General features: G+C 39.4%; 1 protein-coding gene across 1 annotated transcript; it reads left to right on the top strand.

Annotated features, from left to right (window-relative positions):
• Window position 1: 1 nt before the first annotated feature.
• On the top strand, window positions 2–12,826 carry LOC108376790 (uncharacterized). The gene is made up of 4 exons (XM_017633032.1): window positions 2–41; window positions 10,301–10,518; window positions 10,711–11,197; window positions 11,283–12,826. The coding sequence occupies exons 1-4, from the start codon at window positions 2–4 to the stop codon at window positions 12,824–12,826; spliced, it is 2,289 nt and encodes a 762-aa protein (XP_017488521.1).
• The last annotated feature ends 242 nt before the right edge of the window (window positions 12,827–13,068 follow it).

Here is a 13,068-nt window from a genome sequence, read left to right on the forward strand (position 1 = left end):
GATGGCATATTCGCGAAATGTGCGCACGCGTACGGCAATTGGTGAGTACCAATAACTTCTGAAATTTTGACTTTTTCTTGTTGGTAGATACTCTATTTGAAAAAAAAAAAAACAAAAAAGGAGGAGGTTATCAATTCGTCGGTATATTTTATTTATTTTTTGTTTATGTATGTTATCGCATAAATTTAGACCACTTGAACCGCTTTCTATAATTTTTTTAAAGGAACGGTTGTACCTCAGAGGTGGGTCCCATACTAATGTGATTTAGGTTCGATCCTTGGATCATGAAGGAGTTACCGATACTCATAAATTTTTCTATGAGAATTGAATTCGGTTTGGTTTTTTGCTTAATTTTTATTTGTGTTTGTTAATTTTTGCACAATTCTTAGTGTCATTTCACAAGCTCCTATTTTGGGTTACCGAATATATGTTCAATGATGTGGTAAGCTAAATTATTTTTTTAATACAAAAAAAAATGATTTTCACTTATCGAGCGTTCTTCACCTAATCCTACCACCCGAGTTGGCTGTCAGCTCTGCAAACGATAAGCCATGTAAATTTTCAAGGTCATTTTGTCCATACTTTATAGTTGATCTGTTAACAAGAATTTCGTTAGGGGTCTTCACACCGAGCTTGGTACTCGGTAGCTCGGTGTTCGGTAATTTTTTCTAATATATTTTGATTGTGTAAAATAGTATTATACAAACAAGATACATGGGAAAAAATTAACGAACATGATTTTCAGAGTAACAAGCTTCGGTGTGTCAATTTAAGTCTAAAGCTATTACCTGAGTGCTTGGTTGAGGCAATGGGAATAGTAAACAGACACTATTAGCAACGTTAAGATATGTCATGAGGGAGTTTCTATTATGCTCGTTTTCATTTAAAGTCCTTTTTCTTACTTCTGCGAAGTATAGGTCGATATTGAATAACTTTTTGCTATCGGAATATGCATCTAAAAACTGTAAAGTAATATTTAATGAAATATCTCTTTAAGGGCCAATTTTCGGTAAAAATCTAAACACCATTTAACTTAATTATAAATTCGTATACAAAATCAGGGCTAACTTTCCATATTTAAAAAGCCGACATTGGCTATTTTTGTAAATATGTATTTGATCTGAAAATGATACTTACTCATCAATCGGCACTTAAATTGCACACCTGAAATTGGACCTAAGTGTTTATTCATTTCAAATATACTTGTCCGCAATTTATTACTTTCTGCAGCTCTACATGCTATAAAAATCAATTTTTATAGTTTGAATTGTACATAGCAACAAGTCGACTATGTATTTACAAATGCTGTTAATTGCTTTATGTCTGGCATGCCTTCATTTACTTGGAAGTGTACGCGTAAGAGGGCTGCACAAGTGGACTTAAAATTGATTTTAAGTCATTGGGTAATTTAACATAGCACTGTGTATGAAGTTTCTCATTAAGTGCCGATTACAATAAGCTAATCTTTTTAGTACATATATACAATCTCATGCACATGTGCTTCTAAATTTTTTTCTGGGTTATTTTTTTATTTAATTTGCATTATTATTGCCACGTTTTTATCATTTCGGAATATTGTTTGTCCAGACATAGAATCCAGAAAAGAATTCAGAATACATTCATATGATAAGCAAACCTAGCCTAGACATTTACCTCGCCGGAAGTAGTTAAATATTTAATAACCGCATTATTATTACTGCGCCTGAAAATATGCGCTACATGCCATTTTTTAAATGAAATTAATTGCTACTCATATGTAGGTATATATATATATATCAGAGCTGTAAAACTGTGAAATCATATGAAATTAAAAATCATGAATTTTATGTTATTATGTTTTCATTGAATTTTTCCTTGTTGGGGAATGTGGCTTATAATTTTCCAATTCTACATTCACTCAAAGTAGATATGATTGCACACATTAACATATTCAAAGAAAGATTGAAAAAACTGAATGACGAAACATTAACTTTTAACACTGAATAAGCATTCAGATGAATGCAGCTTTTGCTATGTGTGCACACATTCATTCAGTACCAATCAATCGATATAAATATTCTAAATACACAAAACCCACTGAAAAATACGCAAGGTTGAATTTTATTGAAAAGATTTCAAAATTTCGACACGAAAAATAGTTTATTGAGCGTTATCATTAATTTGTTTCACTTAAATTTGTATAAATATTTATAATAAATGAAAATATTAATTAGAGAAATATTTTTCTGCCAAGAATGTCATTATGAAAAATGTTAATTATTAACGATTTTTACATCTCTGTTTCGAAAATTGTCAGCTTTCTAAATAAGTATTACCAATGTACCAATAAAAGGTATGTGCAGAAATTATTACATATGTACATACCTNGGGTTAGTGGCAGAAAACTTCAATACATAAGTACATATACTTTGAAATAAAATATTTGTTTTTGTTTCAATTCCAGATATGTTCAAACTTTAAAGTATAAAATATATCAACCCTGGGAACAAATTATTGGTACTGAATGGTAAAAAAAAAGTGTGCATTCATTCTAAATATACAATCATGTGTGAGTGCGAATGCTGCTGAACATTCACATTCTATACGGAATGGCAATCTAGCATTCAATAACAAAACACAGTTTGTTTGTTTTCAAATATTTTAAGCCACTCAGGAATGAAGTTTTTATTTATACAAACCAACAATCAACATTTTGAAAGGAATGCCGAGTGAATGCAGACTATGTTGATTCAATCATTTTACAGCTCTGATATATATATATGTTGAAACAGAAAATAAATAAAAAGTAAATTTGATAAAATACAATACAAATCAGAATATCGTTGAATTGGTTTAAGATCTATTGCAAAATCTTATACAGACAAGGCTGAAAAGTAGAAAATAAATAAAATAAAATAAACACTTTTTAATATACCACGTTTCTATAAATGGACTAAAAAGTGGAAAATATTATTTCGCAGTCCAACGTTTTTCCTTTTCAATCTCATAAATTGTTTATTATGACTTTTGCTAAAATTTTCAAATCAAAAGTTATCACACCAATTGCTATGGGACTGCGAAATATTTTTTCCCCGTGTTAGTCCATTTATAAAAACGTGGTATTTTAAAAAGGTTTTATTTTTTTCAATTAAAATACAAATACGACAAATAAAATACAGTTCTCTAACCAAAACCATATAAACCCAAATTTTAAACTTTGGAGCTTCATTTCTATCCCATATGTTGTAATAGATGCACTATCACGGTGTAGCGGTATGGTGACAGACCTTTGGGAAAGGCGTAAGATTTAAAAATATGGATGAAGTCCAAAGGCTTGCGTCCACACTTATAACTGGTGCGATAAGAACAACACCATCTAAGGCACTGCATGCCCTACTGAATTTTCTTCCAGTAGACCTATGTATATGCCAAACAGGCCGCAAGCGGTGCGGAAATTCGAATGAGCATTCTACATAAATGGTCAAATACCAGTTACGGTCACGGTAAGATACTAATGGAGTTTTCTCTATAGCGTTTACGACTCTCCTATCCTCAAGGGAAGAGTGGCTACAAGACGCTATAAGGAGTGGAGAGTTGGTGGAGGAGTATACTCCCATCACCTGGGAAATTCTCTTAGCTTTCGTCCCCCGGACCATTGCAGGCGACAATATCCATGGTTGCCATGAAATGTGCATCTCTTAACGAGATGGCTGAGTCATTTGGCCGAAAGGTGATATGGGTTCGGGACACTGCGACTTAGAGAGGAATGGTACGGCCAATGAACTGTCGCAACTTGGCACAAAACTTCCTACTGAGGATATAAACGACAAAATAAGAGTAACGTTACAAACTTGCAAGGTACTTATCTCCGAGAGGCTTACAGGAGGACTTTAGATGCATGGATACCAGGGATCTTTTAAAATTCCTGCGAAGTTCAAAATGGTTTTAGGAGGGATTGAGGGCTGCTGACCCCACATGCGGCATCATAATGGGCCCTGAGCCTAAGTGTATCTTATAGACGACCGCGACAACCTACGCTAACATATAGTGATAGAATCGTTGATTCGATAGTACCCGCCTACGCAGAATGCACGTTGTGCCCCGCTAATGACGCCATGTCACTGAATTCCCACTGGCCGTGGCTGCTCAGCGCAGCTGCTTTTCTATGATAGCTAAAATAATACATTTTTATCCTTATCATATATTGCGTGAATAAAGTTTATAACAATGAATGACGACGACATGGAAGGCAAGGAAGATAGCTGTAAGAATATTTATGACGTAGAGGTCCATGGCCGCAATAATAATAGCACGGCACATGATAACTTATGGAGCTATCAATAGCCTCATCAAGAGCCTCATCAAAATAAACTATTTATTTAAAAGATTTTATTTTTCTACAAAAAAAATAAATAATATACGTAGTAAAATTTAATTCCATTAAATGTTGTTTTTTTTACCAAATATTTGCCCTTCGAAATATTTGCAATTCAACCGAATTAAGAAAACAAAAATAACTATTTAATCACCAAAAACAGTATTTACCAAGTGGCCATTGAGCTATAAGGATTCACTCACCTTTGGAAAATATCACAACATCCATTTAGCTAATTAACAACGAACTTCATCCAACAATTATTTACTTACTTACTACGTTTAGTGTGTGCACCAGCTGTTGTTGCTCCTAAGTGCCATGCGAACCCCAAACTATTGCCATTCCCACACGAATACACGGTATAAACTACATTTGTTTACTTTAATTAAGTAAATACTCGTAGTTTCTTTTTTACGCCCGTATGCGTAAGTCCGCGCGCGAAAATATTCATTTGTCACGCTGTTTTTGTTACGAGTCACCAGCTTCGAAACAAAGCAAACTTAGACGCGTTCCTTCCCCTCTGAGCATACATACATAGTGTTCAGCAAAAGCTGAACCCTGCAATACACGCATAGCACTTGCCACGTCAAATAGACATGACGCATTTAATTTGTCTTTAGCAAATTGCAAACTCTTCGGTTCAGTTCATGACAAAAACAAATAGTCGAATAACTAGTGGGTGACAAGTGACAGAAATGAGAATTAACAGAATTTAAAGGACAGCATATGAACATAGGAATCATGCGGAAGATATCGGAAAAATATTGGTAGCAAGGAGGTTTTAAAGTCGAGAATTGAGCTCTTCCGATTTAGAGAATATACGGAGTTTCAGATGCATTTTGTGACTGGACTAGGACTGAAGATTTTCCCGCACACATAGATTCTATTCAGTTCTACACTGACGGTCTAAAATTGAAATAAAAGTCGGAGCAACTTGGAGTACAAAAGTAGTTCCACCTACCGGACCACTGTAGCATCTTCCAAGCTAAACCTGCGGCTATTCATGAGGCTGCCGAATGTTATACTTAGACAGTCTTCTTTTCCTATTTGGCGCTGTAACCGCCTAAGCGATTTTGGGCGAGTTTAGCAAAGCATGCCAGTCGTTTCTCTTTTGTGCCAACTGACGTCAATTGGAAATTCCAAGTCCTTCTCGAATTGGCCTTTTCATCATAGTGGGGGCCTCCTTCTTCCTCTTTTACCACCAACGGGTACCATTTTGAATACCGTTAGAGCCGGAGCGTCATTCAAACGACATGGGCAAGCCAATGGAGTCGCTGGCCAAAATGGGACTTGGAAAAGGTACAGAGCTCTTTATACTGTGCGGAGGATAGATCTTCTGGGCTATGCATGATCTGCAGAAACTAGGAGGAACCTGAATCAGCAGGGTACTTACTATACGATTGTCCCGCACTGGGAAGGAGTAGACTGTGGCTGAAACCCATGGAGACCTGAGTGATTTTTCGGACGTAAAAGTAAGGCGATTGCTCAAATTTGTCAACTACACATACCTCAACCTAACCTAAACTACTGACTGGTGCAGCCGCCATATCGAAAGATGTACCACAAAACAGGATCACTCTGCAACTTACTATTTAGGCTTTTTAGGATGGGATGCTAGTCCACCGCTGTAAAATAATGGCACTACCATTTATACCGATGGATCAATGGTGGAAAAAGGAATTAGCGAGAGTCTATGTTCAGAGGACCTGGAGATCGCCTGGCTGGCTATTTATCTTACACAGAGTAGTAAGTCGCAAAATAGAAAAGTCACTATGGACATATGTACATATATTCGTTGACAGCTAAGCGAAAATGAAAGCGTTAGATTGTCAAGTAGTGAAAAATTTTTTGGAAATGTCGCGCATCGCTATCATCAGTGAGTCACGCTAATGCCTGAACTTGTTGGACTCCAGGACACACATAGGTATGTCTAAGAGAACAACAGCCTAAGAGATAGGTAAACATGATTTGGAAATGCAGATCAGTAAGGGAGATAGCAACTTAAAACTAATTATTTACCGTAACAAATGTACTATCCGAGTCGGCTGTGAAATTCAAATCGAATAAGGTGCTCATGTAGGGATGCAGCCCTTTTCCTATTAACCACTTCATTGTTCATGTCGCCAGAGTGTTCAAATGAGATCAACCTGCTGACGGCAGTCCCACATCAGCTTTGGGGTTACCCCATGTGCTTTCGGAGCTGTCAGAGTCTATTTAAGTAGTTTTGTTTTCTTGCCCCATTCTTCATAAACTATCTTGGACGTAGTTCATTAGCATGCACCTCAGCCTCACAAACATAATTAGCTTCCTTCTGGGTTCCAAGGCCAGTTTCTTAAATCATTCCAAAGACTAGGTGCGACATTGTCCCAGTGGGTTCTACTAGGGGAAAAGGCCTTGAACTTATGTATGTACTTAAACCGCGAAAGCCTCAGGTTCACAAGGCTAATATGTCGTTCTTTCTCTTGTTCTATAAGCCTGAGAATGCATGCGTGTCTGAACTTGGTATCTTTCACATTATCCAATTTCTGCCTGCGTGGGCTTCCTTACGGACTTCTTCCACCAGGTGGGCATAGAAAATAGCAGTAGGGGTTTGGAAATGGTATCGCTCTGATGTTTATTTCCCCCAACTGGTGGTACCAAACGAGGATCTGATCTTATGAATAGATTTATAAAATTGCGGATTCTATGAAGGCTTGTCCCAGTTATTTCACTTCTTCAGAAAAATGTAATTTTTCTTCAAAAAAGTGGTGCTCCTTATATTCAGCTCATCCTGTATAAGATTAGAGATAGTCAAATTTAAGAGTGAGGACAAGCTATCGATAGCGTAAGAGCCAGATATTATCGATGATTCATTTCAAACTTGCTAATCCCATATAAGTTCAGGATAAGACCTGTAGCAGAGAATGAGATCTATTACTTTTCAACCCATTATTTGCTGTTGGTGCTGCCCACAGCAGGTGGTGGACAAGTTGGTGATATGGTGAGGATAGAAAAGTTGACGGATGCAATTACGACTTCCTACTCTCCGCCTAATATTGACACACCGATGATCTGAGCTGCGTCTTTTTGTTGACGCAAAAACATTGATATCATGCGTCAAAAAGAGCGATAGCGATCCGAAAATTGTCGCTAACTGGTTACAGAATCTTCCCCTCTGGAAACAAAAGGAGCCGATATTTTTCCAACTCCCAGTTTTAGTCTTTTAATCTCCCTTCAGAACTTGCAACAAAACGAATTTAATGCAATCGTGTTAATTTTTAAACGCGTCTATTAAAATATCTACTGTGTGATGTGAAGTGACTGGCACCAGTTCGACTGCTATGGCCCATTGAATGAATCAAGTCAACTAAAAATAGTTCTTTCAATTAACCCAACCGTAAGTAATCTTTTTACAGCATACGAATGAACCGTCTTTACACCGCCTGTAGAGTTAAATGTAGGTATGTAATTGGCGCATTGTTGATTCACACAGGCGATGTTCGGGACATACAATTGATGTGGCGGACGCGCATGTTTACTTAATTTATACTACTGTGGCAGCCATTAAACGGCAGTGTGAAGGCAGAATACGAGTACATATACATACATATTTACATAGTGATAGAATCATTCATATGTAAAACAGACAAAAATTTATGTGAATTAAATAGACAGGCAATAGTGGGCTCGTCCCGACAAGTAATGCCTTTTATATGTAAGTACATAGCATATTGCAGCTACTATATAATTTAAGGGGCTCGGTCTTGTGCTACACTCTACGTTTATTGAAGCAAGTACGCTTGTATTTATTAGGTATGCATAAGAAAGTGACACTTGTTTGGTTTACAGATAGCGTCATAGTAATTTAATTTGCTCTTTACGTAATAGCTGCCTAGTAGCCCTTGAGTCTCTTAAGGGTCGCTATGTATGTAGTATGCATTGCGTGCTTGTCATTCATCACGTGATGTACTGGATATTAGCTTATAGCTACAGAGTTCGCCCACCATCTTTTATTCCTAATGTGCTACAAGGGTCGTTGGGCAAGTGCTGTAGATAAAAGGGAGTAGTGCTTTTAAATATTGAAAGAAGATCTTAGCTATTTTTTACCTAAGAAGAGCTTATCGACAAGGAGTTGTCTGCTTTCCAAGAAGCTATCAAAGATGTTGTCCACTTAGAGGAAACGGGTTGAATTAAAATACATCCGAAATTTGCGGTTTCGATGTTCAGTCTTTTTGCAATGCGCTCCTACCATCTCATCTGTATTTTTATTTCCGTTTCTCGAATATTTTCCGAGTAGAAACTTTGCCTTCAGCACTTGTAGGGGCCCACATCTAAGTGCTGCGGCTCAAGTTAACTTTAGACGCGATTAGTTCGGGTTCCCATTCTAGGGGCGCAAATGTTTTACATAAGCATGTGAATTGATCGTAATCGAGGCGTTTAATCTTTCTTTTAGTTAACTCTCAGATATAGTAAGTCAACGACTTTAGATAAGGGAATATGAAAGTAAGGCTGGTTACTATGTGAGTGCTTCAAAGCAACCGCTCGTTCGATGGAATTTTAAGCAAAGAGAAGGTCTCGTGCAGAGTTTCAATTGACATGTGACCTTTCAGCCATAATGAACTGCGCTGACAGGATAGGCTTCCAGCAGTCCCAGTTTATTTTTCTAGAAGCGAATTCGTGAAGTTTTGTTAGCTGTGGGATCTCGAACCTGGTAATCCGAGAGCGATGCTTCGTTCCGAACAGGCGAATCCCATATAAATTCAGGGGTATCAACCGATGCGTCGTTTTTGGTGCTGCCCTACAGCAGTTGTTGGATCGACGGTTTGTGAGTCGACAATATTCGACAAGTTTCTGGACTTCCATTGGTGGTGTAGTAGGGGCGGATGCACACACCGATGGCCTGAGCTGCAACATTCCTGGAAAGAAAGGGGGTGCCTAAAAAAAATTCTCCACGAACAGGAATTCAACTCAAGAAGGCATATATTAATCAACCTGACTGGCTCAGATCTTTTACTTGACGTGCATGGCACCAGAGTTCTTCGAGTAGGTCAATAGTGATTCTCTGTACGCTGCCTAATCTGCATAACATAGCCAATGGCCCTTTATCATGATGCCGATTAGCTTGTAGCCTCTTATAACGCTTATTGCTTCCTTCGAAGTCACCCTTGGACGGACGATAGCCCTCGTTTTGTTCCATCGTGAACCCTTTTTTCTGGCTCTTCTCACTTGAGCTGATCGGTGAATAGCCTGAGAGCTACGTTTACCCTTTTTGGTAGTGCGTTTGGTTCGTTAGTGCCAGCTACCACCCTGCCCAGCGGCTAATCTTGTAGAAGAGCGGGATTCCAAGTCGGCTTCTATCGAGTTTTCAGACGGCTCTCGAGCTTCCACATTTGCAACAAGTGTCTCTGGCGCAACAATTCTCGGCTGCTTTGCCTTCTTTAGGAGACCGAATCTGTAAGCGAACTTGCCCTTCATCACTATCTACTGGTTTGGTAATCGATGCGTGGCCGTTAAGTAAGGCCATGTGGTCCAGCAGCTAACCACCAGCAGACACCAAACTTGGTTCCTAACGAGTGATAGTAAGTAGAAGGACCCACAACTTTGAATTACAACATTTTTCGTATGGGTAAGATAATTTTTTGAACGGCCTTAATGGAGTTCATATAAAAAGCTTGCTGCTATGGAATTCCATAGTAAATTTCTTTCACATTCAGCTAGTATCCAATTAAAAAAACTTTAAATTAGAACAGAACTATCAGGAGGCCCTCGTATATGAAAATATACGCTGTACATAAATACCCCAATATGCGGCTTCCGCTATGACGTTACTAATTTCCTTGAATAAAAGTTCGGTTCATTATTTTTTTCGTGGTTTTTTTGTGGTGTTACACTTTTTTCTTTCTATTTCTCATTATACTCATTACTCATAGACTAATTGTTTTTCACCACATTTCACTTTCTTTGCAGTAATCATCTCGATGTGTTGGGTCGCTGGCACAATTGTGGGTTTTCTACCGTTGTTTGGTTGGCATGTGAAGCCCGAAAACCAAGCGGATATGAGCTGTCATTTTGTGAAAGTAATGGATTACAATTATTTGGTGTTTCTGTACTTTGCAACCATAATAACGCCGGCGTTGCTAATGTTGGCTTTCTATACGCACATCTATCGCGTCATCGTCAAACAGGTGGGTGGTTACTTTAAATATTAAAATAATTAGTTGATTACCTTAAATTCGAAAATCTTCAAAAGTCGCAACTCATACATAAATATGTTTCATACAAAATTTTAAATTTTATTAAAAGAGCGAGTTTCGAGATTTTCGAAATTTATAGCACTGCAGCTAATTTAACAACAATACATTGATTTACCTCTACAGGTACGCCAAATAGTCACAATGAACCCGACGAGTAATAGTAGCCGCCGTTCTTCCAACACACAAGTCCAAATAACACCTGGCCGCCCACATGGCGGCACTATGCTACGCGTCTTAGGTGCTTCACGCAAGCGCGATGTGAAAGCTACCCAAAATCTCTCCATAATTGTGTTGTTCTTCATGATCTGTTGGTTTCCGCTGTACACCATCAACTGTATCAAGGCGTTCTGTCCCGACTGTCAGGTGCCTGGCAAGCTGACACTTTTCTGCATTATACTCTCTCACCTCAATTCGGCCGGCAACCCTGTGCTGTATGCATATCATTTAAAGGATTTCAGACTGGCTTTGAAAAATTTGCTTTTGAAGATAATTGGCATTGAGGTTGAACCAGTAGTGGATCCAATGCATCGCTTCTCGCTGGCAAGTCAGCACCGCCTACAATCCATAGAGGCGAGTTTGCGGCACTCGCTGCAACCACGCATTTATATAGGTAGGTAACTATAATGGTAGAGAATATTATTTGGAAATTGTATACAAAAAAAAACATGAATCGCTTCATTTAATAAATTCTTCAGATTCTCCCATTTGGTTACGCCAGCAACAGCAATCACTCAAGAACTCGCAATCGACGCCAAAATGCGGCGTTATAACACCTTGCCTAAACAACATTAACCAGACGGTGACCGCTGTGGCTTCTGTGCCCGCTGATATTGGCCGCGATATGTGGAATATAGTGGAGGCCTCAAGTGGCGCCGAGCTGGAAGGTATCAACTACGAATTTCCCATTGGAAGAAGCGCGAATACGCCGCCTACGCCCGCATCCCAACAGCAGCGTCGCGGCTCTTCTTTCGGCAATGCCTACAGTGCTTCCTACTCCTACAACAACTGCAACTACTACATCAGTCCCGACGAATCCGAATTGGATGAAGTCTTCCTACCAACAATCTCGAACAGCAGTGGTAGCAATAGTGTTGATAGCGTTAGACCAAACGGCCGGTTGGGGCATGCCCGAACAAGTGAAGAAATCGCGCACATCATGCGTGAAAAATTGCGCTCCGATGACACGGAATACCAGACGCAGATGCGGTGTAACCAGCGCGCACTCACCGACTCTTCATACAGTGATTGTGATATGCAAAAGAAAAGTGCTGGTCATACACCGCCAGCCAAGGGTCGATTGCTGAAGACGACACATCAACGCCGGCTATCCCAACTGGATGCTGTTGAGCAATCACGCGGCGGTTGTAGCACTGGTGATACAGATGGTGGCGGCTTCGGCGGTGGTATCGGTTCCTGTTCACGATCTACTTCCAGCTTATCAGGACTCAGTAATGCGGGAGTTTATGTCGTTGAAAAGGACACGAGTCCGTTGTCGCCACCACGAAAGCGTAAATTCAAGAAAGCGCAACGCCTGCCTATGAATAGCAACAAGGCGGCTGAATCAAGCAATAATAAGACGGCATCTGGAGTGAATAAAAACAGCCGATCATATTCCTGTACCAGCGAGTCATTGTCCACGCCCACCAAAGGGGTGGCGAATGGCACAAAAGTGACGCAAACGCCGCCGGCAAACACACATTCCAACAGCGCCAGCAATGACAAAAATGCGCCCAAAGCACCTACCCACAATAACAGTAACAACGGTAGCAATAATCATAACAATTACAATTTTAATTGTCACGCGACAGAGCGGCAGCCGCATACGATCCATTGTCATGGTCACGACAAGTTCAGTCGGTTGCGCGCTGTCAGTCACCTAATTTTTCCGCCCATCGTTAAGCACTCCAGTCTCTTTCATTTATTCCAACCGAGCGCGACCAGTGCGGAAAATGTAACGGCACACAATGCGAGTACAGTCGACCCAACTTGTGCTACAACAACGGCAACAATAGCGAGTCCAGATTCAGTTGCTTCCAGCGGAACGAGTAAAGCGCCTACTACTACTACTACTACTACGAGCGAGTGCAGCGAGCAAACGCCTCAAACGACTGTCGCGTCGCGCATCGCTTCCGTGGATGAGTCAATTAAGACGACAGCTACCGATTTAACAGATCCAGCACCGACGCCGCAGTCCAGAGCGCAGCCACCGCCTCCAACAATAGATGTACGTTTGAGTTAAGCGCTGAGAGGAGGAGGACTGAATGTAGGTACTGACAGGCATTTGTTTCCAAATTTTTTTCTAATTTAGTTATACGATTTTATCGATAAGGGATTATTAATTTAAATTACTATATACATAAATAACTATTAGATGAATACATGCCGTAAGAGTGTACGTTCAAACGCACATATGTTTGTACGTTTAGTTTTACTGTTATTTTATAGTTGTAAACGAATACTCATTCTAAGTGTACTGGTATG

This window comes from Rhagoletis zephyria, unplaced genomic scaffold, assembly GCF_001687245.7.
Source record: "Rhagoletis zephyria isolate East Lansing unplaced genomic scaffold, Rhagoletis_zephyria_1.1 Rzeph_scaffold_10966, whole genome shotgun sequence".
NCBI classification, from domain to species: Eukaryota; Metazoa; Arthropoda; class Insecta; order Diptera; family Tephritidae; genus Rhagoletis; species Rhagoletis zephyria.